At 44.4% G+C, this 24,525-nt stretch overlaps 1 protein-coding gene across 2 annotated transcripts in view; it reads left to right on the top strand.

Annotated features, from left to right (window-relative positions):
* The window catches only part of CERS3 (ceramide synthase 3), a 73,279-nt gene that overhangs the window by 4,975 nt on the left and 43,779 nt on the right, over positions 1 to 24,525 (top strand). For both annotated transcript variants that reach the window (XM_006129209.5, XM_075896950.2), the window contains exons 2-4: positions 15,839 to 16,021; positions 17,968 to 18,085; positions 19,945 to 20,063. In XM_006129209.5, coding sequence (XP_006129271.3) covers positions 15,839 to 16,021; positions 17,968 to 18,085; positions 19,945 to 20,063 — 420 coding nt within the window. The remainder of the gene's footprint in view (positions 1 to 15,838; positions 16,022 to 17,967; positions 18,086 to 19,944; positions 20,064 to 24,525) is intronic.

Below are 24,525 nucleotides of genomic sequence, written 5' to 3'. Positions count from 1 at the left end.
TGAACTTGTGCTTGTTGAAGTCAATGACAAGATTCCCATTAACTGCGGTAGTGTGGCAGAAATGATTGCTTGCAAAGAAAATCATGGAAGCGTGAAACGTAAAGAATCAAAGGAAGCTAGAAGAATGGATCATCTTACTTTCACTATCTTTTTTTTTTAGGCCAATCACATGATTTTTACAGGCTGGCTTACATTTTAGAAAATGTTTTTGGTGCTGGCAATGCTATTGTGAGCTCTGCTTCGGACATCTCTCCGTGATACATGTCATTTCAACAAACAGCTGGTTGGTCCTAATGGCCTCCCAGAATTTTCAAGCCCTGCTCATTGCTCAAAGCCAAAAGTTTGAGAGACACTAACCCTTATTAAGCCTTTTGAAAAGGGCCCTTTAATACGCCATGTGGCAGCCAGGCTATATATTGTCCTGCTGCTTTGGAGCCTCCTATCTGAATGATTAGATGTGGCCTGTGAAGTCTGGGGGATTGGTGTGGCTGGTTTATTGGAATTGCTCCTCCAGACGAGGCAGACAAAACAGTTTTAATCTTCTCATGATTTGGTTTTTTAGATCAGAGCAGTTAGAGCAGAGCAGTTCCACATGATCAAATCACTCCCGATAGTTGCTTTGCCTTCACTGTTGCTTACTTTCACTGCAACATCCTCCCATTAAATTTAATAATTAATTTCACCATTGATAATGTTTTATGTTATGGCTGCCTCATCAGGAGGAGCAATTCCAGTAAACCAGCAGCTGTGAATGACGCAGAGAATTGGGGTGAAAGTTTACGGACCCTGCTAAGCATACCTCACCCCAATGGCTCCCGAGAGTCCTCTTAGCTCACTTCAAGCAGCAGGACGCTTATTCTGTCTGAGGGGAGCACAAAATGCTTTATGCTACCAGGGATGTGGTGGCTTGCCTCATGGACGAGAGAACCCAGTGATGAGCCAGCACATGTTACAGGACGAAACTCGGCGGAGAAGGATCAGGTGATTCCTGTACAAAAGGAGCCGGACGTGGCAGTGAAGGAGAAAAGCCCAGCAAATGGTGGTTCTGGCAGTAGTCACAGCTAGAGTGAGGAAAGCTCTCTAGGAAGGGAGGCACCTTGTAGGATTGCCAGGTATCTGTTATTCACCCGGACAGACTGGTATTTTCAGCTCCTGTCTGGTAAAAAAAAATTCAGAGACTACCAGATACCTACAATGTCCGGTATTTTCTGAATTTTTCCCCAGCCAGGAGGCGAAAATGCCAGGCACCTGGCAACCCTACAAACACTCAGTGCCCGGCCTCCCCGCCCCCGAGTTCCTTCCAACACCCCCAGCCTCCTGACCCCAGCCCCCATGCTTACCTGGTTCCCCAAGGCTGCTGGCACAAAATAGCTGCTGACCAAAAGACCTAGGGAAAGCAATTCCCCTGAGTCTTAGTGCTCAACCTCTCCCCTGTTCCTATCCCTGCGCTTAAATGGGGCATGCTGTTTTAATGCTATTTTATTTACATTTAAATTAATAAGTCCTTGGAGTCTTTTTTTTTTTTTGCTCAACAACTTTGGTCTCTCCCCCCCCCCCCCCCTTTTCTTCTCCTTCAGAAGAATTTTTTCCTGGTGTTTTTTTTTGGGGTGGGGGGGGGGGAGTGTTTGGTATTTTTCTTTCAACCATCTGGCAACCCTATGTACAACAGGGGAAAGGCTGCAAAGGTCCAGCTGGAAAAGCCTGTGGAGAAGGACAAACTACAGGCCTGAGGTGTTTGGAAACGAGAGAGTCCCCCAGGGACATGGGACTGTGCCCTGCTGCACCTGAGATGAAGACTGAATTGGTGTTTGATTTGGGATGCTCACTAGTGAGAGAGACACCAAACTGGAGTTGGAGCTTAGGGCAAAATTCAGTCAACCTGACCCCAGGAGAGGAATGGTTGAATTATCTTTGGATTAAGTGAATTCTTAAAGGGCTCTGGAGATGGGGAAAACAGAGGCAGGGTGCAATAGAGAGATCCCTGACCTCAAGGCAGCACCTGGGAGGTAGCTACCTACCTCGCATGGTAGGTCTAGCATTGTTGCGTGTAGAAATAAAGCTTCTATTTAACAGGTGAAAGGTAAAGAGGATTTGGTGCAGAGATGGATAGGGTTTGTAAGGGCGGGAGCTGGTCTGCCAGGGGAGCCAGTCTGACATAGTGTCAGCAACATGGGGTGGAAGCAGCCCCTGTCCACAGGGGGTTAGAGCTCCTGCAGACTGATGCTGGTCCATGGCAGCAGCTTCTGTTCATGGGGAGCTCGGACCCCCCCAACATGAGCAGGGGCTACTGCCACAGATCATCCTCTGTCTGAGGCGGGCCCAGGCTCACCGCAGACCGAGGCTGCTCCGTAGGATGCCAGAGCAGCCTCTGTTTGTGGGGAGCATGGACTCCCCGCGGATGGGGGCTGCTGCCGTGGACCAGCCTCTGTCCACGGTGAGCCTGGGCTGCCACAGACCGTGGCTGCCTCACAGCAGCTTCCCCTTCACTCTGCCCCCGCAGATAGAGGCAGCAGTCTGAGGGGGGGCAGGCGGCACTGTGGAGCTGGTGCTGGGGGAAATCGGCTTTTAAGTTGGCTCCTCCCAGCCACCGGCTCCTGCTTGCCCCCACTCACTGCCTCTGTAGGAAGCAGGGGACGGGCAGACGGGCCCACAGAGCCGGCGCGTGACAGGAGCCTGCTTGAAAGCTGGCTCCCCCTGTGTATCGGCTCCAGACTGCCCTTCTCACCCTCCATGCTGCTGCCTCTCCAGCAGAGGAATAAACTGGAGTAAATTTCCTGTTGTGGTATCTCCATCATTGGAGCAGGTTAGACAAACACCTGTCAAGGATGGTCTAGATGGTATTTAGTCCTGCCATGAGGGCAGGGGATTGGACTTAATGTCTTCTTGCGGTTCCTTCCATATTGAGGAGGGTGTGGTTTTTTTTATTTATTTTTTGGTTTGGTTCAGCAGAAGGTTCACTTTGGTCTCAGGAGCACAACTGTCGACCATGGACTTCATCCTGCATTTTAGGCGACCTCTTAGATATGCTGGGCCCAAGGCCTTCCAGAAAAGGAATGCGTGTTTGTACTTGACTCGGTAGCCTATGGGAAGCCCATGGGAAGCCCATGAAGAGAGTGAAGAACAAGTCAGATATGCTCCTAGTAGCTAAGCAGACACTGCAGAGTTCTGTACAAGCAGGAGATTCCTAAGGGCTGATGGTTTTGTTTCTAGCTATACTGCGTTGCTGTAGTCCCGCTTAGGGACTAAACTGTAAAACTGAGGCCAAATCTTTGTCAGTGAGGATGGGATGGAGCCCTCTCTACTAGAAATGGTAGATAGTGTTGCTTGCAGATTCTGTTATGTGAGAGCTTTGTATCCAAGAACCACAGACTGAATCGACCCATGAAGCATGTAAACTGTGAACCAAAGAAAGCAACTCTGTTTCTGTGAACTCTCCAAGCACTTTTCTCTGCCCACCAGCATCACCTCTGTCTTGAGTGGATTCAGCTTGCATCAAAAACAATGTTCCGTTTCACTTTTTTCCATCCATGTGTGGAATAAATTTTGTTATGTGCACTGAAGCATATGTGGGCATGTACCACCAGTAGAAACACATGCTGCCGGCTGTGTGTCCTCTGCTTATCAGCTGGGTAGCATTGGAATCTCTCCTGGGTGGCCACCCAAGTGCACAGCTTACAGGGAATGCTGATCAAGAACATCCTTAGCTACTCACTGGGGAAAATAATGTCCCATCTATAGAAAAATGGTCTCCAGAGTCAGTGTGCAGCATGGTGGGGGAGGCAAGGTTGAGGACTGGTACGAGAGCATAAACGGGGGGAAATGAGGAGCAGTTCTTTAAGGGTGTCGTTTGATTGCAGAAAGAAGGGTGCAGTCACAGGTGTTGGCACCGTATTGTCAGGGGTAGTTAGAGAAGAGGTCTCTGAAAGCCTCAGAAGCTGATTGACTGGAGATCATGAGATGATGATGATGGAGTGCCCATTAAATGAGTCCAGAGTGACTTAGACAAATTGGAGGATTGTGCCCCAAGAAATCTGATGAGGTTCAACAAGGACAAGTGTAGAGTCCTGCACTTGGGATGGAAGAATCCCAAGCACTGTTACAGGCTGGGGACCAGCTGGCTAAGTAGCAGTTCTGTAGAAAAGGATCTGGGGATTACAGTGGATGAGAAGCTGGACATGAGTCAACAGTGTGCCCTTGTAACCAAGAAGGCTAATGGCATATTAGGTTGCATTAAGAGGAGCATTGCCAGTCGATCCAGAGATGTGATTATTCCTCTTTACGCCTCTCTGGTGAGGCCACATCTGGAGTACTGTGTCCAGTTCTGGGCCCCCAGTTACAGAAAGGATGTGGATGCATTGGAGAGGGTCCAGCAGAGGGCAACCAAAATGATTAGGGGGCTGGAGCATATGACCTACGAGGAGAGACTGAGGGAGTTGGGTCTATTTAGTCTGCAGAAGCGAAGAGTGAGGGGGGATTTGATAGCAGCCTTCAACTTCCTGAAAGGAGGTTCCAAAGAGGCTGGAGAAAGGCTGTTCACAGTAGTGATGAATGACAGAACAAGGAACAATGGTCTCAAGTTGTGGTGGGAGAGGTCCAGGTTGGATATTAGGAAAAACTATTTCACTAGGAGAATGGTGAGGCACTGGAATGGGTTACCTAGAGAAGTAGTGGAGTCTCCAACCCTAGAAGTGTTTAAGTCTTGGCTTGACAAATCCCTGGCTGGGTTGATTTAATTGGGATTGGTCCTGCCTTGGGCAGGGGGCTGGACTTGATGGCCTTCTAAGGTTTCTTCCAGCTCTATGATTCTATGAAATGGGAATGGCCATAAAGGACTAGTGGAGAAAGAGAGAAAGTGGCTGAGATGGCGAGACTCCCCAGGGAATGTCAAGCCAACAGGTGAAAAAGAGGCCATGAGTGGGGTATGAAGGGGATCAGCATGGATGCTGAACGAATTGAAATTAAAGGAGGGGGAGACTGCGATGAGAGAGGGAAAAAGGGAGGAAGCCAGAAGAGAAAAGGAAGGAGCCAAGAGACCATGTATGTTAGTGGTCTGGAAAAGAGAGGAGAGAAGAGCTGGATGGAGAGGGCTTCAGAGAAGGAAAATGTTGGTAGGAGGGAGGAGAAAGTATGGAAAAGACAAGGAGCATGTGGAAGACAGACACTCGGGATCAGAGAGAAGCTCACCCCAGGATTGGGTAACTCTGAAACCCTCTGAAGGAGATAGCTTATTTCGGTGTGTGGTCCCTGCTTCTTTATCCTCCTCCTCACTGGCTCTTTGGACATGGGGCATGAGTTCTATATGGAATGACAGTGGGAGGGAAGGAACCAGAGAGCAGAGAGATGGGAATAAGATTAGCAGGGAGAGAACTCCAAGGGGTAGCTGATGATAAAGGAGCAGACCTAGGAGAAGTACTTGTGTGGAACACGTACAGCCAGACAATGGAGTGAGGACAAGAATGAACAAGCAAGGGGCAATCAGGAGAGGTGGTATGGCTGCAGTGATAGGAGAAAAGAAGGTAACAGGACTTGTGGGAGCAGACTGGAGGGCAGGAGGGGGACTGTAACAGGTGAGAAGGATAAAGTAAATAAAGAACATGGACAACATCTGGAAGACATGGTGGGAACAAAAAGACAATGGTGCAAAGGAGTTACCTTCATCCAGTAGGCCAGCACATTGTAGCTTTAAGTGCTTAAGACACTGCCTCGCACTTCAGCAAAAACAAATCTGAATTTGCATCATCCAGGTTCATGCTTGTTTTGGGAGGTGTTCGTATTCTCCTTCTGATGAACACCAGGCGTGATACGCGATTTGTTTCTTTCACGTTCCCATGTACCATTGTGCCTTTGAAACACTTGAGAGTGAGACATCAACCATGTCAGAACTTTCCATTATGTGCATACTGTCCAGTCAGCTGATTACTGTCAACACACACTGCATTAATAATCCTGAATATTTTCTAAATGCCTTTGTGTTTAGCTGATTAGTTTTTAAAGGTACCTATTTTACATAGTGCTTTTGCTGCCCTCAGTAGGATAAGCGGCTGTATACTCTCACAGACTTCAGTTTGGACAAAACAGTTTCTCTTTTTACCTGAAAAGTGCTTGTATTCAGGAATCATAAAGGGAATTAACAACAGATCCTGGGATTTTCCGCTGTGAAAGATGTACTCTGGTGTGAGTAGGCCACAGTCTGCTGCTAAACCCCACAAGCAGCCTGCTTGTAGCCTTTGTTGCTTGTTCTTAAGCAGCAAACCCTGGGGTTGATGAATCTGTGTGCTATTTAGTCTTAGCCTCCTCCTCCCCCCCCCCCCCAGCCCTTTCCCTGTTTAGCATGGATGATTAATAGCTTGGAGTAACTTCACTATCTCACTTAACATCTGGGAAATACCAGTCACAGCTCTAAGTCACTGTACCAGGTTTTCCAGTCTTGTCACATAATTTAACCTCCCTAGTTCTTTTATTAGTCTGTGTTCTGCTGGATCTGTTCTGTCTCTGTCTCCTATTGTGCCCCACGGGCAGTCTAGCAAGATCCTTAGAGAAGCCATGTCTTTCTGGCCATGCTCAGGCAACCCCTGCATTCTCTGTGGCTTCTCACCATGTTAAAAGCTTAGGAAAGACACTCTTACCTACCCTTCTCCCAAACTCTGGTTTGGATACAGTATCACCTACCCTGAATCTGGTTTTGGCTTTGCAAAAGAAGAATAGCTCAACCAAGATTTTTGTAAAGCCCTTTTGATTTTTGTGGGAAGAGGACAACAATCCTAAATCGTCTTCTGTACTTTCCCCCGAGTTTGGTGGCCCAGATGCAATGGACCTTGGTTCCAAATAGCACCTAGATTTTGATGGGAGAAAACCCAACCAGTTAGGCTAAGGCAAATCGAAATTTGGTCTCCTTTGCAAAATCTCTTAGAAGCACAAGGTCAAAATGTTTTAACAGACCATCTCAAGAAGGCTAAGAAATAGATCTTTAAAATGAGCATCACTGGAGTATTCTCTGACTTACGTGTGTGCTTCAATAAGGGCACAGCAGCGTGAGTCTGAAATTCCTCCACCCATCAGTCCTGATTTTCCTGTCTTTGCAGCTGGTCATTAAAACGTGACTGAACAGGCCGGAGATGTAGGTCTTTCACTGGCAGTAGTGAATGAGTTTCCCTGATAGAATGGATCTAATGTCTAGGATTCAAGGGAACTTTTCAGCTTCCCAAAGTTTGTTTAATTCAGAGATCATGCTCTCTAAGGGCCCTGAAGTCAATGGCAAAGTGCTCAGTCCTGTCACTGAGCAGTAGGATTGGATTTATGGAGGTCTTTTCACAGGGGTTCAGCAGAGCCTAGTGCATTTGGCCTAACTTAATCCCACACCAAACCCCTCAGTCTGTTTGGTTGGTTCTGTTTGGAACTAGGAGAACAGAATGTTGAACGTAGCTTTGAACAAGCAGACTGTTCTCTGGGCATGCTTTCAAGATTCATGCAAGAGAATCAAGCATCTTGCGCTTAGCTGCTATAGGAGCAGGTTTGGGACTACTGTGGAGTGTGGGGGTGGGAAGTGTGAGTTTGATGCAAACAAAAAAAAGTGGACTTCCTTGGATGAATCAGATTCTGATCTCAGTTCCACTGGTGTAAATCCAGATACATTCCAGTATAGCTAGTGCAGAGACCTTAGATTTATGCCACTGTAACTACCTTGAACAAAAGTCAGTGGGATGTATCCATGTTTACACTTGTGTGACCTGCGAGCAGAATCTGGCTGTCACAAGTCCCATTCAGTCGCACATTTCCAGAGTGGCAGGTTGGATGGCAGCCTGAAACAAGCTTGTTGTGAAAGCCGTGCGACCAGAACACAAGTGCAGTCAAAAACCAGCAGGCCTGGGGGAGTGTGCTGACTCAGTCAGCGAATCCTGGGCTTTGTGGCCTCACAGCAGGGTTTGCCAGCCTCTCTGAAATGCTGGCATTTGGCAGTGGCCAGGTTTTTGCTCTGCTATATTTAGGGTTGGAACATCTCAATTCTAATCTTCTTAAAGTGGGTGTTTGCAATGGGTGCTCGTGCAAAGTGCCAGGTTTGCTGTCGTGGGGAGGGCCGTGCTCTGTCTACGGAATGCCTACAACTTAAGTATTAGTAGGGCGAGTGTCTCCATTCTTGCTCTGGCAATGTGCCTTACACTTGACTTGGACTGTTGTCCAGACATAGGGTACGTCAACCCTGCACTCCAAGGTGAGACTGCATCACGGGTAGGCTTGCACTAGCGCTGGCATGGCTAAAAATAGTAGTGTAGTGATGGCAGATGAGCTGTAAGAGCATGCTGGGAACTCTGGGTATGTATGGGCGCTGCTAGGATGGCAGCGTAGACGCTCTCATAGCTTGCTTCATTGGAACGCCTGGTGGAAGAGAGGCCTCAGCAGGCCTCTTCCATCCTCCTCACACGGGGCATCCAGAACAAAGAAGTGCGAGTGAGGGAGGAAGCAAGTGCCCCCCCAGCGCTGCTCCAGGTGACAGTGGGGCATGTTTGGATGGGAACATGGCCGTGTGCCAGCTTGTGGCTGCAGGGGTGGGAAAGGAGAGAAGTGCAGGCAACACCATCCTAGAAAGTGTCACAAGAAACACTGCATGTGCCCTGCCCTGTCCCCAAAGAGCCCTAGAGGCAATGGTGCTAGCTAAGGTGAAGGGAGTGCCCATTTTCGCCCCGGCTTTTCGCAGCCTTCAAAGCCAGAGGTTAGTCTTTGCTGGGCAAACATTACCCAGAGTGACTGGCAACAATAAAGCCATCAGAATACTGACCTGACGTAGACAATGAAGAGGATCGCCATTGGTGGGGAGGGTAGGGGATGTGAGCAAGCCTCAGGCTATGGCGGTGGTGGGCAACCTACAGCCCATCAGGGTAATCTGATTGTGGGCTGTGAGATGTTTTGCTGACACTGGCCATCCGCAGGCACCGCCCCCTTTGCTCCCATTGGCTGCAGGTCACGTTGCCAGAGCCCTGTGTGAGACAGGGATGTGACCTCGGGTGGCGGGGCAGGGGCAAAGGTCTCTGGGTTGCATGTGTAAACAGTTGGTAACCTATTGGGCAGGCACGTGGAAGCCCTGGCCACGCCGGAAAAGTATGCGTAGCTGGCAGCTCACAGGGCACCAGCCGGGGCAGGACCGTCCAAAAGTCAGGCGGATCGTGTTTGGGTGGGCCTTGCTTGCGTGTGCATGGGGTCCATTGACTGCGTGTGTCCAACATGGGGAGAAAAGAGGAATCTCAGTAGTTCTTCCTCCTCCAGCATCGGAAAAGTTGTATGCGTATTTGTTTGGCATTATGAGGCACTTCCTAGCAGAATAAGAGAGTCTGCACTTTGTTCGAATTGTGAGGCAGACATGGAGAAATGGGCCAGCTGGGATCCCATTCGTAGAGGCATGTTCCCATGGATGTGGGCTTACCGAGAAGGAACAGAGCCCATGAATCTTCTGCTGTGTGGCTCTAGCAGCCATTGCTGTGAAACAGGAAAACAGGAGCTGCGAGGACTACAGCGGAAGCCTTCATATCTGTAGAAGAAACTCCAAGAGATTGATTGTTCTGCTGCACAGCCTGTTTGGGACTGGACGAACCCTTTGACTTCCAGTGGGCAGAAGCCCCCAGAATTGTACTCACGTCTGGTGTCTGTATGGGTGTACGATTTAGAGCCAAGGGCCGGATCCAGAGCCCGGTGAAGTGAATGGAAAGATTTCCATTCACATCAGTGGGCTGTGGCTCACATCCTTACACGCTAATTCAGAAAAAGCATGCAGGCATGTGCTTAAAGGCTTTGCTGAAAAGGAATGTATTGCTGCATCTGAACCGAGCACAGTAAAATTAATAAACACTGCAGAAGCCGTAGTATTGGCACACAGTACTAGAAGAAAGAGATTTTAAAATCCCAAGAATCGAGTATAAAGATACATGTTGTCCTCAATATTTACATAATATTATACATTCCTGCATAAAATGGGTGTATTTAAAATCCTTGCTCCATCATTCGAAAGGTGTGTGAAGGACTTAGGTGCTCTTTCCACTGTATTACATCAGACTGGTCTCTTTTTACTGTGCATTGAAATCATTACAGCTTTTGACGGTTTGCAATTCAGTCTGTTTTTTAAATAAAACAAGGGAACATGACTGTATAATAGTCATCTTAGACTGCAAACATCTACGTCTGACCTAAAATATCAGGGTTTAAAGCTCTGCTTCATTATCATGAAAAGTCCCATTATAAATCCCTACTTCTGGAGGTTTATAATTCAGCAATAAAATTTTGCTTTGGGCCAAAGCTCAGCATGCAAGGTCCCTGCGCAGGAAGAACTGTGATTCCCCTCCCCTTTAGTTTGTACATATAAATATATACCTACACAATCTATGTAGTAGATATTTATAATCCCCTTTTGCTGTTTAAAAATACTAGAATCATAGAATCATAGGACTGGAAGGGACCTTAAGAGGTCATCGAGTCCAGCCCTCCGCCCTCAAGGCAGGACCAAGCTCCGTCTACACCATCCCTGACAGATGTCTATCTAACCTGTTCTTAAATATCTCCAGAGAGGGAGATTCCACCACCTCCCTTGGCAATTTATTCCAATATTTGACCACCCTGACAGTTAGGAATTTTTTCCTAATGTCCAATCTAAACCTCCCTTGCTGCACTTTAAGCCCATTACTCCTTGTCCTGTCCTCAGAAACCAAGAGGAACAAATTTTCTCCTTCCTCCTTGTGATACCCTTTTAGATATTTGAAAACCGCTATCATGTCCCCCCTTAATCTTCTTTTTTCCAAACTAAACAAGCCCAGTTCATGAAGCCTGGCTTCATAGGTCATGTTCTATAGACCTTTAATCATTCTTGTCGCTCTTCTCTGCACCCTTTCCAATTTCTCCACATCTTTCTTGAAATGTGGCGCCCAGAACTGGACACAGTACTCCAGCTGAGGCCTAACTAGTGCAGAGTAGAGCGGCAGAATGACTTCACGAGTTTTGCTTACAACACACCTGTTGGTACTAAATGGGTGAATTATTAACGTTTCAATACTGGTCACTCTGAATGGCCAGTAATTTCATTAAAAGGATCTGGATTATCACTGCTCCATACGACACAGTCCTGCGACACACAAGCTTTTCACAGGTCTGCTGGAAGGCTCCAGAAGAGATCATTCTCTTTTAAGAATGCTTCTCAGATCTGGACTAAGGTCTGAATCTGGAAAGTTGGCCGGGGTATGCTAGGCGGGATGTTACAAGCCAGTGCTGGTAGAAGCTACATGTGAGTGCAAAGTTAAGAGCTATGTGGTGTCTGCTGTACTGATTGATCCTTTACTCACGATTGGACAGAGAGAGTAAGAAGAAGGAATGGGCATGTCTGAGGAAAAGTGAGCTCACAGGCAATCGTCAGCATGCACATAAGAGGATAAACTCTTAGCACTCAATCCTGCACACACTGAAGACGGAAAACCACACTGTGGGGAGAAAGTACCACACTGTAGGTAGGGTTGGTCAAAATTTTCCCAACAGAGCACTTTCTGATCTGAAAAAGCACATTCAATTAAACTGATACAGTTGCTGCTACATTTGATTCTGGTGAAGGAAATGATGCATTTTGACCTTATTCAGGCATTCTGTGTTAACTTTTTTTTTTACTTCAAAACAATATTTAAATCTATTTTGAGCTATCATGAAAAATATTGGGGGAAACATAATGCTTCAGATGACCCAAAACAACATTTTTCCAAACTTTTAATTTTGTGGGAAATTGTGTGTGTGTGTGTGTGTGTGTGTGTGTGTGTGTGTGTGTGTGTGTGTGTGTGTGTGTGTGTTTGTTTTGGGTTTGGTGTTTGGGGCGGGGGGCCATTTCCTTCTTATTTGGAACTAAGGCAGATTTCAACATTGCAGAATTTCCCATTTAAAAAAAATAGCCAGAGTTTGGAAAGCTCTCATTTTATGGGGTTGCTCTCTGGAAATATGATGTATGGCACCCTGGATAGCTGTGTTTGCAGAATTAGAATCCAAAGTCTTTTGCAATCAGCCTACTAAGTAGGACTGACTTGGCAGCCAAACATTAGTACCCTCATCAATACAGACTTGGGTTCCCTTCTGCTCCATCTCATCTCCTTTTATCTTAACTTAATTTAGATATGCAGTACTCTGCAAACATGCTGTCCATCTCATCTTTGACTATTCATGTGGATTCAGTAGATTTGACTGATGATTAACTAAGCCATTAAAAACTGAAATGAGCCAGCACAGAGAGAAAATGGTAGCCAGCAAGGTCTCTTCCCAGAGGGACAATCCTTGTAATTCAAAATAAGCTCACATAAGGGGGACTTCAACTATCCAGACATATGTTGGGAAACTAACACAGCGGGGCACAGGCTATCCAATAAGTTTCTGGACTGCATTGGAGACAACTTTCTGTTTCAGAAGGTTGAAAAAGCTACCAGAGGAGAAGCTGTTCTGGATTTGGTTTTAACAAATAGGGAGGAACTAGCTGAGAACTTGAAAGTGGAAGACAGTATAGGGGACAGTGATCATGAAATAATAGAGTTTATGATCTTAAGGAAAGGTAGAAGGGAGACCAGCACAATTGAGGTAATGGATTTCAGGAAGGCAGATTTTGATAAGCTCAGAGAACTTGTAGGTAAGGTCCCATGGGAAGCAAGACTGAAAGGAAAAACAACTGAGGAGAGTTGGAAGTATTTCAAAGGGACGTTGTTAAGGGCCCAAAAGCAAACAATTCCGCTGTGTAGGAAAGACAGAAAATATGGCAAAAGACCAGCTTGGCTTAACAAGGAGATCTTGCATGATCTCAAAATAAAAAAGGAGTCATATAAAAAATGGAAACTAGGACAAATAACAAAGGATGAATATAGGCAAGCAACACGGGAATGCAGGGGCAAGATTAGAAAGGCAAAGGCACAAAATGAGATCAAACTAGCTACAGGCATAAAGGGAAACAAGAAGACCTTTTATAAATACATTAAAAGCAAGAGGAAGACCAAGGACAGGGTAGGCCCACTGCTTAGTGAGGAGGGAGAAGCAGTAACAGGAAACTTGGAAATGGCACAGATGCTCAATGACTTCTTTGTTTCGGTCTTCACTGAGAAGTCTGGAGGTGTGCCTAACGTAGTGAATACAAGCAGAGAGAGGGTAAGTTTAGAAGATAGGATACACAAAGAACAAGTTAAAAATCACTTAGGAAAGTTAGATGTCAGCAAGTCACCAGGTCCTGATGAAATGCATCCCAGGATACTCAAGGAGCTGATAGAGGAGGTATCTGAGCCTTTAGCTATGATCTTTGAAAAATCATGGCAGACAGGGGAGATTCCAGAAGACTGGAAAAGGGCAAATATTGTGCCCATCTATAAAAAGGGGAATAAGAACAACCCAGGAAACTACAGACCGGTCAGTTTAACGTCTGTCCCAGGGAAAATAATGGAGCAGGTAATTAAGGAAATCATATGCAAACACTTGGAAGGTAATAAAGTGATAGGGAATAGCCAGCATGGGTTTGTGAAGAACAAGTCATGCCAAACTAATCTGATAGCTTTCTTTGATAGGATAACGAGCCTTGTGGATAAGGGAGAAGCGGTGGATGTCATATACCTAGACTTTAGTAAGGCATTTGATACGGTCTCGCATGATATTCTTATTGATAAACTAGGCAAATAAAACTTAGATAGGGCCACGATAAGGTGGGTGCATAATTGGCTGGATAACCGTAGTCAGAGAGTTGTTGTTAACGGTTCTAAATCCTGCTGGAAAGGGATAACAAGTGGAGTTCCTCAAGGGTCTGTTTTGGGACCCGTACTGTTCAATATCTTCATCAATGATGTAGATATTGGGATAGAGAGTACGCTTATTAAGTTTGCAGATGATACCAAACTGGGTGGGGTTGCGACTTCTTTGGAGGATAGGGACATAATTCAAAATGACCTTAGCAAGTTAGAGAAATGGTCAGAGGTAAACAGGATGAAGTTTAATAAAGAGAAATGCAAAGTGCTCCACTTAGGAAGGAACAATCAGTTCCATACATACAAGATGGGAAGCGACTGTCTAGGAAGGAGCATGGCGGAAAGGGATCTAGGGGTCATAGTGGACCACAAGTTGAATATGAGTCGACAGTGTGATGCTGTTGCAAAAAAAGCAAATATGATTCTAGGTTGTATCAATAGGTGTGTTGTAAGCAAAACTCGTGAAGTCATTCTGCCGCTCTACTCTGCACTAGTTAGGCCTCAGCTGGAGTACTGTGTCCAGTTCTGGGCGCCACATTTCAAGAAAGATGTGGAGAAATTGGAAAGGGTGCAGAGAAGAGCGACAAGAATGATTAAAGGTCTATAGAACATGACCTATGAAGCCAGGCTTCATGAACTGGGCTTGTTTAGTTTGGAAAAAAGAAGATTAAGGGGGGACATGATAGCGGTTTTCAAATATCTAAAAGGGTGTCACAAGGAGGAAGGAGAAAATTTGTTCCTCTTGGTTTCTGAGGACAGGACAAGGAGTAATGGGCTTAAAGTGCAGCAGGGGAGGTTTAGATTGGACATTAGGAAAAAATTCCTAACTGTCTGGGTGGTCAAATATTGGAATAAATTGCCAAGGGAGGTGGTGGAATCTCCCTCTCTGGAGATATTTAAGAACAGGTTAGATAGACATCTGTCAGGGATGGTGTAGACGGAGCTTGGTCCTGCCTTGAGGGCGGGGGGCTGGACTCGATGACCTCTTGAGGTCCCTTCCAGTCCTATTATTCTATGATTCTATGATTCTAAGTGGAAAAGTAAACAGAAAGGCCAGTCTAAGGCCTCGTTTTAGTTCTGTGATCCTGAACATGGAGCCCAATTTCCATCTGCCATCTCTGTCTTCCAAACAGCCATCTTCAGAGCCTCTGAGCAGGAGGCGTGCTAGGCCACAGTTTACCTCTTTCTTGCCTTGAACAAGGAATGCTCTTTCAGCTGTTTCATACAGACAGCCAGTCAATTCCCAGTTGGTATTAAGGATGTCAAGTGGCAGTCAATTAGGTAATCGTGTAGTTGATACAATTGGTATCAACTACACAATTAGTCGATAAGGGAAGGCGCTACCCTCGCCGTGGCTCTGCAGTTTAAATGTAGTAAGAGCCGGGAGCACAGGCAGCCCGGCTCCTACAACATTTAAACTGCAGAAGTAGCTCCTGGACCCAGTGTGAGCTGGGAGTGAGACGGGCTTGCTCAGTCCCGGCTCATGCTGGACCCAGCAACCCCTGTCCCCGGTGGGTTTTAGCAGGGAGCTGGGACCCTCTCCCCGCAGACAGGGACTGCTGTAGAGCAGCCTCTGTTCATGGCCATCCCAGGCTGCTGCAAACAGAGGCTGCTCCAGCAGCAGCCCCTGTGCGCAGGGCGGCGGGGAGTCCCAGTGGGGAGCTCAGACACTCCCATGGACAGGAGCTGCTGTGGCAAAGCAGCTCCTGTTTGTGGCAGGTCCCAACTGGGATCCCCTGCAGACAAGGGCTGCTGCCAGAGCAGCCTCCCCTGCCTCCCCCCATGCTGCTGCCTCTGATAGACCGGCTTTTAAGCTGGCTTCCCCCGCCCCCCAGCTCCTGCTCCTGCTCCCCCATCCTTGCTGCCTCTGATCTAGGCTTATTGGGTAGTTAACTTATCAACTATTCTTCTACATCCCTAGTTGGTATAAGTCAGCACAGAGCCATGGAAGTCATGGGGTGACATTAATTTGCATCCTAATTTTTCATTTTCCATTTTTTATTAACCTTAGTCATCTACCCTAAACAATGTTCAATATGTTATTTGCTATGGAGATACAGGTGGTTTCTCTTTCATATCAGGACAAATTTGAAAATATTCTTCTACCTGCTTAGGATGGCATACATTTTGAAGACACTCAACAGCTGGTTCTGGTGGGAGAGCTTGTGGATGCCTGCCAATTGCACATGGGCAGATCTTGAAGACCGTGATGGCCTTGTCTTTCCAAAGCCATATCAATTATATGCCACAATACCATTTGCTTTTGTGATGCTGATGGCCCGATTCTTGATAGAAAGGTAAGAAATGTGCATGACATTTTACTTTGCTCCCTTCCCATTGCTCCAAGGATATTAGCAAACTAAAATGTGTTTAGATCTGTATGCAAATTATTTCAGAAAGATGGTTTAGCCAATAGTCACATTAGAAAGGTATATTACAGATAACACAGGAGATCAGAAAGGAAGAATAAATGGATAGGAGTTTTGCCATTATTGGAGTCATGTGACTCTCCACCACCTGCAGGTTGACAGTTTGAATCCTGCAGCCCAGTTACAGAAGTGGGAAGTGAATTTTCCCTAAGGTATGTTTAGAGACTAGAGTCTGTGAGTCTTAGAGGAGACCATAATTTCCTCCCCACAAGATGAAACCAACCCATAAAAAATTCTGATGCCCTTTACTTACCTCACATTGCCCTCCTGTTCTGGCTCCCCCTTCTTCTCCCTGAATCTTCAGATCAGGTGTATAGGACTGAGATATCCCATGTGTGCAAATCATAGCAAACCTATAGGTGCTGGAGGGCTCACAAAGTTCCATGTGAGCATTTCATGCACTTCTAGTAAAAATAATTACCAAAAAAAGATCTGGCACTGAACGTAGAACTGTTGCTGCAGCTGAAATCTTACAGGACAGATTGTGATTGGTCCTGTGAGGCTGAGACGTTACTATGATTTTGATAACCAATTCAGGGGAAAATGGGGATATTTGGAGAGTTGTATGTTGGACAAGTTTAAGACAAAATCAGAGAAACTCACTTGTGTTCAAAATAAGAAAGAATTGGAACAATCTGTTTATAACAATTCAGAGTCTTATTCTCCTGAGCAAATGCCTGCCCAGCTGTGCCTTGATTCACTGCTATTTTGAAGCTGCTCATCTGCTCAGTTAACCATCCAGCTGTCCAACAGTGCAGCTGATTTGAACAGGGACGAACCAGACCACTGTTCTGGTGCTAAGAACTCACTTTAAGCAGGACACCAGCAAGGGCGAGAGGGGCTTATTCCAAGCAGACCAACCTAAGTAGCTTAGCCATACTGGCAGCACATTCTGCAGCTGGGGGAGGTGGAACAGAAAGCAGCTGTTTCTGCCCTCCATTCCTGTGGGAGATGCTCTGTCATTGGTCAGTCAAATCACACCCACCACAGAAAACGTCAATTGGCGGATGGTGACCCGCCTAATAAACAAGGTGCCTTATTGACTTGAAGGGCCTAGGAGACTGTTTTGTAGAGGATGATCCCAGCTCTTTGTCACCACAATAGCTTGGGACCAGGTGAGAAGTGCTGTCCATGGCTGGTACAACTGCAGTGGGCACAGCCAGCCAGCCGCTGGGGGACAGACAAACTCTCTGAAATATATAGTAGATAGTTGTCCCTTTCTCCCACCCCTCCCCCCTGCTGCCCCAATGGGATTAGAGCTATCTTAGTCCCCATGTCTGGCTACTTATTGCTCCCCTGTGTTCATTCTACAGTATAACTATCCTTCCTACCAGACCCCTCCCTTTCCAATTTATGAGAAATAATCACATTCCAGGCATATCCCATTGCCCTGTCTCAACCAAACCCTGTCCTTGCTTTAAGTTATAAGGAGAAGCTGCATTCCACATTTGGTGATCCTAGCTCTTACCATTTAGGAGGAGTTCTTGGACAAACAGACTCACACATGGACAGACAGACAGGCACACAACATTCTGAAATATATAGTAATTTCATTACCATATTTAAATGAAAACCACCTATCAAGCTGTTTCACAAGCAGTAACATGCTGTTTTCTGCTGAATTAGGCTTTTGCTGTATGGATACTATTATCTTTTCTTAAGACAGCTCTGCTGAAGATGCACATAAATCTTCTACCTCTCTGATGGCAGATAAAAAAGATTTTGGGTTGAATTCCTTAGTATCCTCGTGGGTTAGGTGAATGCCATTAACCGTTGTGCCTTTTGAGAGATCTTTCCCATTGTGTCTTTTTTAGATATGTTGCTATACCTCTAGCAAAAGCTTTAGGTTTAAAGAACGTAACACGAGTGAAGCCTCAACCAAATGCTGTTCTAGAGAATTATTTCCGAAAATGCACAAAACTTCCATCCCAAGTAAGAATTTCAATTCTTTTAAGGTGCTTTGGGGGATGGAAAATCCCAACTCTTAATGTTTCAATCAGCTATCCACAGTGACTTCATGTGTCCAAGGGATGGGTTCCAACTGATCGGTGCATGATGTAATTCACTTGGATTTGTTTTACTACTCTGCTGGCAGGGTACACAGCATCCAAAATCTAAACTACAAAAACTAATAAAATAGTTTAATTTCTTGGCTTGTTATTGTAGGTCAGATTGTTAATGTTACTTCTGGTGAAGATCAGTAATCCATCACTGCACTTGGAGAAAAGCAGCAATGGACATCTGTTGGTTAAAAACAATATTATGCTATCCTTTAAGGGGGCAAAATTGAAACAATAGACTGCAAGCCTTCTGGTTGGCTCTTAGGTGTTTAGTCATAGGCTGCATGCAGGATAAAAACACCTTTGATAATCTGTGATTGGTTTTGAAACCCAAACAAGAGCAATTAAAATAAGATGGCAGCATTTTGCAAATGCAGTCTGTTGGTGTTCAAAAACACAGGGGGTGCATCTAGACTGGCAAGATTTTGTGCAAAAGCAGTTGCTTTTGCGCAAAAACTTGCCAGCTATCTACACTGGCTGCTTGAATTTGCGCAAGAGCACTGACTTTGTAATGTACTTGTGCAAGAGGGCCGGTGTAGACAGGCACCTTAATTTTTTGCGCAAGAAAGCCCGATGGCTAAAATGGGCATCAGAGCTTTCTTGCGCAAAAGCGCATCTAGATTGGCACAGATGCTTTTGCGCAAAAGCACTTTTTACGCAAAAGCATCCTTGCCAATCTAGATGCTCTTTTCCGTTAAAAGTATTTCTGCAAAATCATACCAGTCTAGATGAAGCCTAAACTTCTAAACAGCTCATGGCCAATGATTATCTACTTCCTAGGCCTTGGAGTGAGGAGTAAGGCTAGAACCACAACTGGTCTATTTCTGATTCTACCACTAGTTTACTTTCTCTTTACTCAGGTATGGCCAAAGATGGGCATGCTTATGTGATCACACTTAATTGACACATGCAAACTCTTCTGCCCTGGGCACATATCTTGACTTCTCTTCTTCATTTCCCCATCTGTACAAAAAAAGATGAATCCCATCTGTCATCATGGGAATGTGATTGATTAAAGGTAAAATTAATACAATGTGGGGTTAATTAAAGCTTAAAAAATTAAAACTGGGCATTTTATCTCCATCCAACAGATGAGAAAAGTGAGGTAGAGAAGGATTAAGATTTGCCCAGTGTCATACAGCAACTTTTTATTGTGAAAAGAATCCAGATCTACTTTGACTCCGAGGCCAGTGCCTTAACCACAAAAACATCCTTCCTCACTTTATACTGCATAACCAGTTCTCATTGGCTAAAGCCACTTTGTGGCTTCTAGAGTGTCAATGAGTAACTTACGTGGCACTGTACCAAATCCTCCCCACTCACATCTCATTCATAGCAGTAAATGCTTCAGTGATGAAAACCAAATGTTAACGGCCCAGATCCTCTGAGGCCAACAGAAAGACAATTGTTCTACTTCTAGGCCTATAAATCTCACATCTGCTTCATTTATATGAATGAGACCGAAGGAACTTGCATCATAAAACTGCACACTGTGTCCATGGTGAGGGGCAGATCATTGTGACCTTTATACAGAAACTAATTGACAGATAACATGTCAATGATGAATGTCCAAAAATTAGATCCAAAAGCTTTCAGGCAAACTGCAAATAGATCATATTAATTGTTTATTTTTAAATACATTGACTGGTCTTTAAAATGCCAAATCAGCAAAGCTAATAAACTGACGTAGATGTATTTTTTGGCTATTAACATTCTTCTCTCCTTTTGCAGTCTGAGATTCAAGGCCTGGCCAAAAAGTGTAACTGGACAGTTCATTTGGTGGAAAAGTGGTTTAGGAGACGACGAAATCTTGAGCTCCCAACGCTGCTTCGGAAATTCCAGGAAGCTTGGTAGGAAGAGAAAACTGCCTATTTTGATACTGGAGGCCTACATAGACTCATAGAATTGGAAGGGACCTTGAGAGGTCATCGAGTCCAGTTGCTTGCCCTCATGGCAGGACCAGTCACTGTCTAGATCATCCCTGACAGGTGTCTGTCTAACTTGCACTTAAATATTTCCAGTGATAGAGATTCCACACATCCCTAGGCAATTTATTCCAGTGTTTAACCACTCTGACGTTTAGGAAGTTTTTCCTAACGTCCAGCCTAAACCTCCCTTGCTGCAATTTAAGCCCATTGCTTCCTGTCCAATTTTCAAAGGAACTACTTGATTTTGGGTGGCCAAACTGAGTTCCCCTTAAAGTAGACGAACTTGCTGCAACTGCCCAGATATTTTGACCTGTAAGACGTGACAAGCAAAGCACTTCTAATCACTAGTCATTTTTGACAGTGTAGGCAGTACAGCTTTGGGGATCCCTTTAACACAAAGTATAACTTTGATAGGCCAAGTTTACACTAGGGGATAAGTTCGAATCAAGATATACAACTCCAGCTACGTTAATTGCTTAGCTGGAGTCAACGTACCTCAATTTGAACTTGGACACCGTCCACACAGTGGGTGGTCAATGGGAGAAATGCTCCTGATGACGCCCATTACTCCTCGGAAGGAGTAGGAGTACTGGTGCCGAATGGGGTGCCATCAGCATTCAATTTAGTTGGTCCTTACTAGACCCTGTAAATCAAATGCCAGAAAATTGATCTCCGGAGCATCAATCCATGGGTAAGTATAGACATGGCCTCAGATTGAGACGTTTTAAAAAAGAAAGGTAAGAATCATCCCCATTTTACATCTGGGGACATTGAGACATAGGAGAGTGAAGGAACGTAGCTAAGGTCCCATAGCAGAAAATTGATAAAGCACATAAAATCACCCCAGTCCTTTTCATTTGCGTGCTGCCAATGATGCCCAGATGGTTGGCATCACTCAGTTATTTTTGCTGCCATGGCAGTTAATGAAAGATGTATAAGCATTAGCATTACAACAAGTGCTAAGTAAAATCCTATTTCTGTCTGACATGTTCCACTAAATTCATTGGGCTTCCAAGCAGGATTTAGAGTGACCTTTTAATCTTAAAATTAATTATATGGTAGAATATTGCGTCTTCATTAGATTTCAGTAGCAATTTAGATTTTTTTTAAAATTCCCAACTCGGTAGGTCCTTTTTTCACGATGGATGGGATGAAAACTTGTATTCTGACTATGTTAAATTCTGGACTCCTCTCACTGAAGTTTAATTATCTTACCAATGACCATTTAATATACATATTTTACTTTACTTAGGTATGGCCAAAGATGGGCATGCTTATGTGATCACACCTAATTGGCACATGCAAACTCCTCTGCCCTGGGCATGTATCTTGACTTCTCTTTTTCATTTCCCCATCTGTACAAAAAAAGATGAATTCTATCTGCCAGCATGGGAATGTGATTGATTAAAGGTAAAATTAATATAATGTGGGGTTAATTAAAGCTTAAAAAATTAAAACTGGGCATTTTATCTCCATCCAACAGATGAGAAAAGTGAGGTAGAGAAGGATTAAGATTTGCCCAGTGTCGTACAGCAACTTTTTATTTTTGTGAAAAGAATCCAGATCTACTTTGACTCCAAGGCCGGTGCCTTAACCACAAAAACGTCCTTCCTCACCGCCAGGGTAGTTCCTAACTGTCAGGGTGGTCAAACACTGGAATGAATTGCCCAAGGAGGTTGTGGAATCCCCATCTCTGGAGATATTTAAGAGTAGGTTAGATAAATGTATATCAAGGATGGTCTAGACAGTATTTGGTCCTGCCATGGGGGCAGGAGACTGGACTCGATGACCTCTCGAGGTCCCTTCCAGTCCTAGTATTCTATGATTCTATATTTGTGTGTTTTCACATGCACTCAATGCTATTTAATATCAGTTCTCTTAATTAATAATTTTTTATTATTGAATCGTTACTGAAATGTTTAGCAAATAGTATGTAACATAACACAATGGTACAATAGTATGTACCATAACACAAAAGGGATTTTAAAAAGTACCTTTCTTATCAGTTATTTTAAGCTTTTAAGCAAATTGGTGTCTTCTGTTCTTCTGTCTCCAGAGTGGATTGATATTTTACTTCAGCAGATACTCTTCTTTCTTAAAGCAAGTTAGAATTCACCCTGGCATTTCACTGAAGTTTTCTGCTTTATTCTTCAGTGTGCTTAATATTTGTTTATAGGATTTAGCTACAGCACTCGCTGTCAATGGCAGCTTTCAGAGAATAGGAACAATTTTTCATTTGCAAAAAATGTTGATGGAAAGAGACATTTTTGTTAGTCCTTTTTTCCAGTGTGGCTGCTATTAGTGAGAGTATGACTAATGGATGCTCATGGGGAACAGGTTGTGAACATAAACTGAAATATGTTCACATCAATCAGACATTAATAAGTAATTGTGGGTGACAAAAATGTTCGTAAACAACAGAACCTGTGTGCACATAATTGCAAGTCAGACAAAGCATTTAAGGGTGAGATTTTCAAAAGGACAGACAGAATTGTCTACATTAGAAACTTTTACTGCCTTATCTATGCTAGTATAAGTGCCCAAAACTCCTTGGCTGCAGGTATACTAAGTAAAATGCTTATAGCATATACTTTATACTGGTTTGGGAACCAAAATAATGTATACCTCAATACAAGCACCTCTATGCCTATATAGCCCACATTCATATCAGGGCTGTTACTGGCATAAATATTTTAGCAAAAAGATTAGTTATGCTGGTAAAACTTGGCTAGCATAGACAAGTCTATAACATAAGAATGGATATACTGGGTCACAACAGTGGTCCATCTAGCCCAGTATCCTGTCTTCCAGCAGTGGCCAATGCCAGATGCTGCAGAGGGAGTGAACAGAACAGGTAATTATCAAGTGATCTCTCTCCTTTCCCAGCCTGACAAATAGAAGCTAGGGACACCATTCCTATGTATCTTGGCTAGTAGCCATTGATGGACCTAACCTCCATGAATGTATCTAGTTCTTTTTTGAACCCTGCTGAAGTCCTGGTCTTCACAACATCCCCTGGCAAGGAGTTCCACAGGTTGACTGTGAGCTGAGTGAAGAAAAATTTCCTTTTGTTTGTTTTAAACTTGCTGCCTATTAATTTCTTTTGGTGACCCCTAGTTCTTATATTATGGGAACAAGTAAATAATTTTTACTTACTCACTTTTTCCACACCAGTCATGATTTTATAGATCTCTGTCATATACCCCCTTAGTCTCCTCTTTTCTAAACTGAAAAGTCCCAGTCTTTTTAATCTCTCTTTACATAGTACCTGTTCCAAACCCCTAATCTTTTTTGTTGCCCTTTTCTGAACCTTTTTCAATGCCAATATATCTTTCTAAAGATTAGGCAACCACATCTGTATGCACCATTCAAGATGTGAGCGTACCATGGATTTATATAGAGGCCTTTTTGAATAATTCCTAACACTCTGTTTGCTTTTTTGACTGCCACTGAACATTGAGTGGATTTTTTAAGAGAACTATCCACAATGACTCCAAGATCTCTCTCTTGAGTAGTTATAGCTAAATTAGTTCCCATCATTTTCTATGTATAGTTGGGATTATTTTTTCCAGTGTGCATTACAGATAGTCCCCAATTTATGAACGAGTTACATTCCAAGCATTTGGTCATAACTTGATGTGTTCATAAGTTGGGCCCCATTCATTTCAATGGGACCACGCTGCTCGAACGATAATCCGCACTTACGTAAGTCAGGGCTGCGCTTAATGGGAGGTTGGTGCCATAAGTGCAGCTGGTCGTATGTCGATGCATTTGTAAGTGTGGGACTACCTGTACTTTACATTTATCAATATTAAATTTCATTTGCCATTTTGTTGCCCAATGACTTAGGTTTATGAGGTCTTTTTGACACTCTTCGAAGTCTGATTTGGTCTTAACTATCTTGAGCAGTTTAATATCATCTGCATATTTTTCCATCTCACTGTTTACTCCTTTCTCCAGATAATTTATAAATAGATTGAATAGGATTGGTCCCGTTACGGAACCTTGGAGGGCACCACTTGTTAGCCCTCTCCAGTCTGAAAACGTACCATTTATTCCTACCCTTTGTTTCCTGTCTTTTAACCAGTTATCAGTCCATGAGAGGACTTTCCCTCTTATCCCATGACAACTTACTTTACTTAAGAGCCTCTGGTGAGGGACCTTGTCAAAGACTTTCTGGAAATCTAAGTTCACTATATCTACTGGATCCCCCTTGTCCACAAGTTTGTTGACCCTCTCATAGAACTCTAGTAGATTAGTAAGGCATGATTTCCCTTTACAGAAACCATGTTGACCTTCCCCCAACAATATGTTTATCTATGTGCGCTTTTAAAATATTGGCATCATATTAGCTGTCTTCTAGTCCTGAGGTACAGAAGCTGAT

This window comes from Pelodiscus sinensis, chromosome 14, assembly GCF_052426305.1.
Source record: "Pelodiscus sinensis isolate ZL-2025 chromosome 14, ASM5242630v1, whole genome shotgun sequence".
NCBI classification, from domain to species: domain Eukaryota; kingdom Metazoa; phylum Chordata; order Testudines; family Trionychidae; genus Pelodiscus; species Pelodiscus sinensis.
The sequence above is the reverse complement of the archived record's forward strand: the minus strand, read 5'-3'. Positions and strand labels throughout refer to the sequence as shown.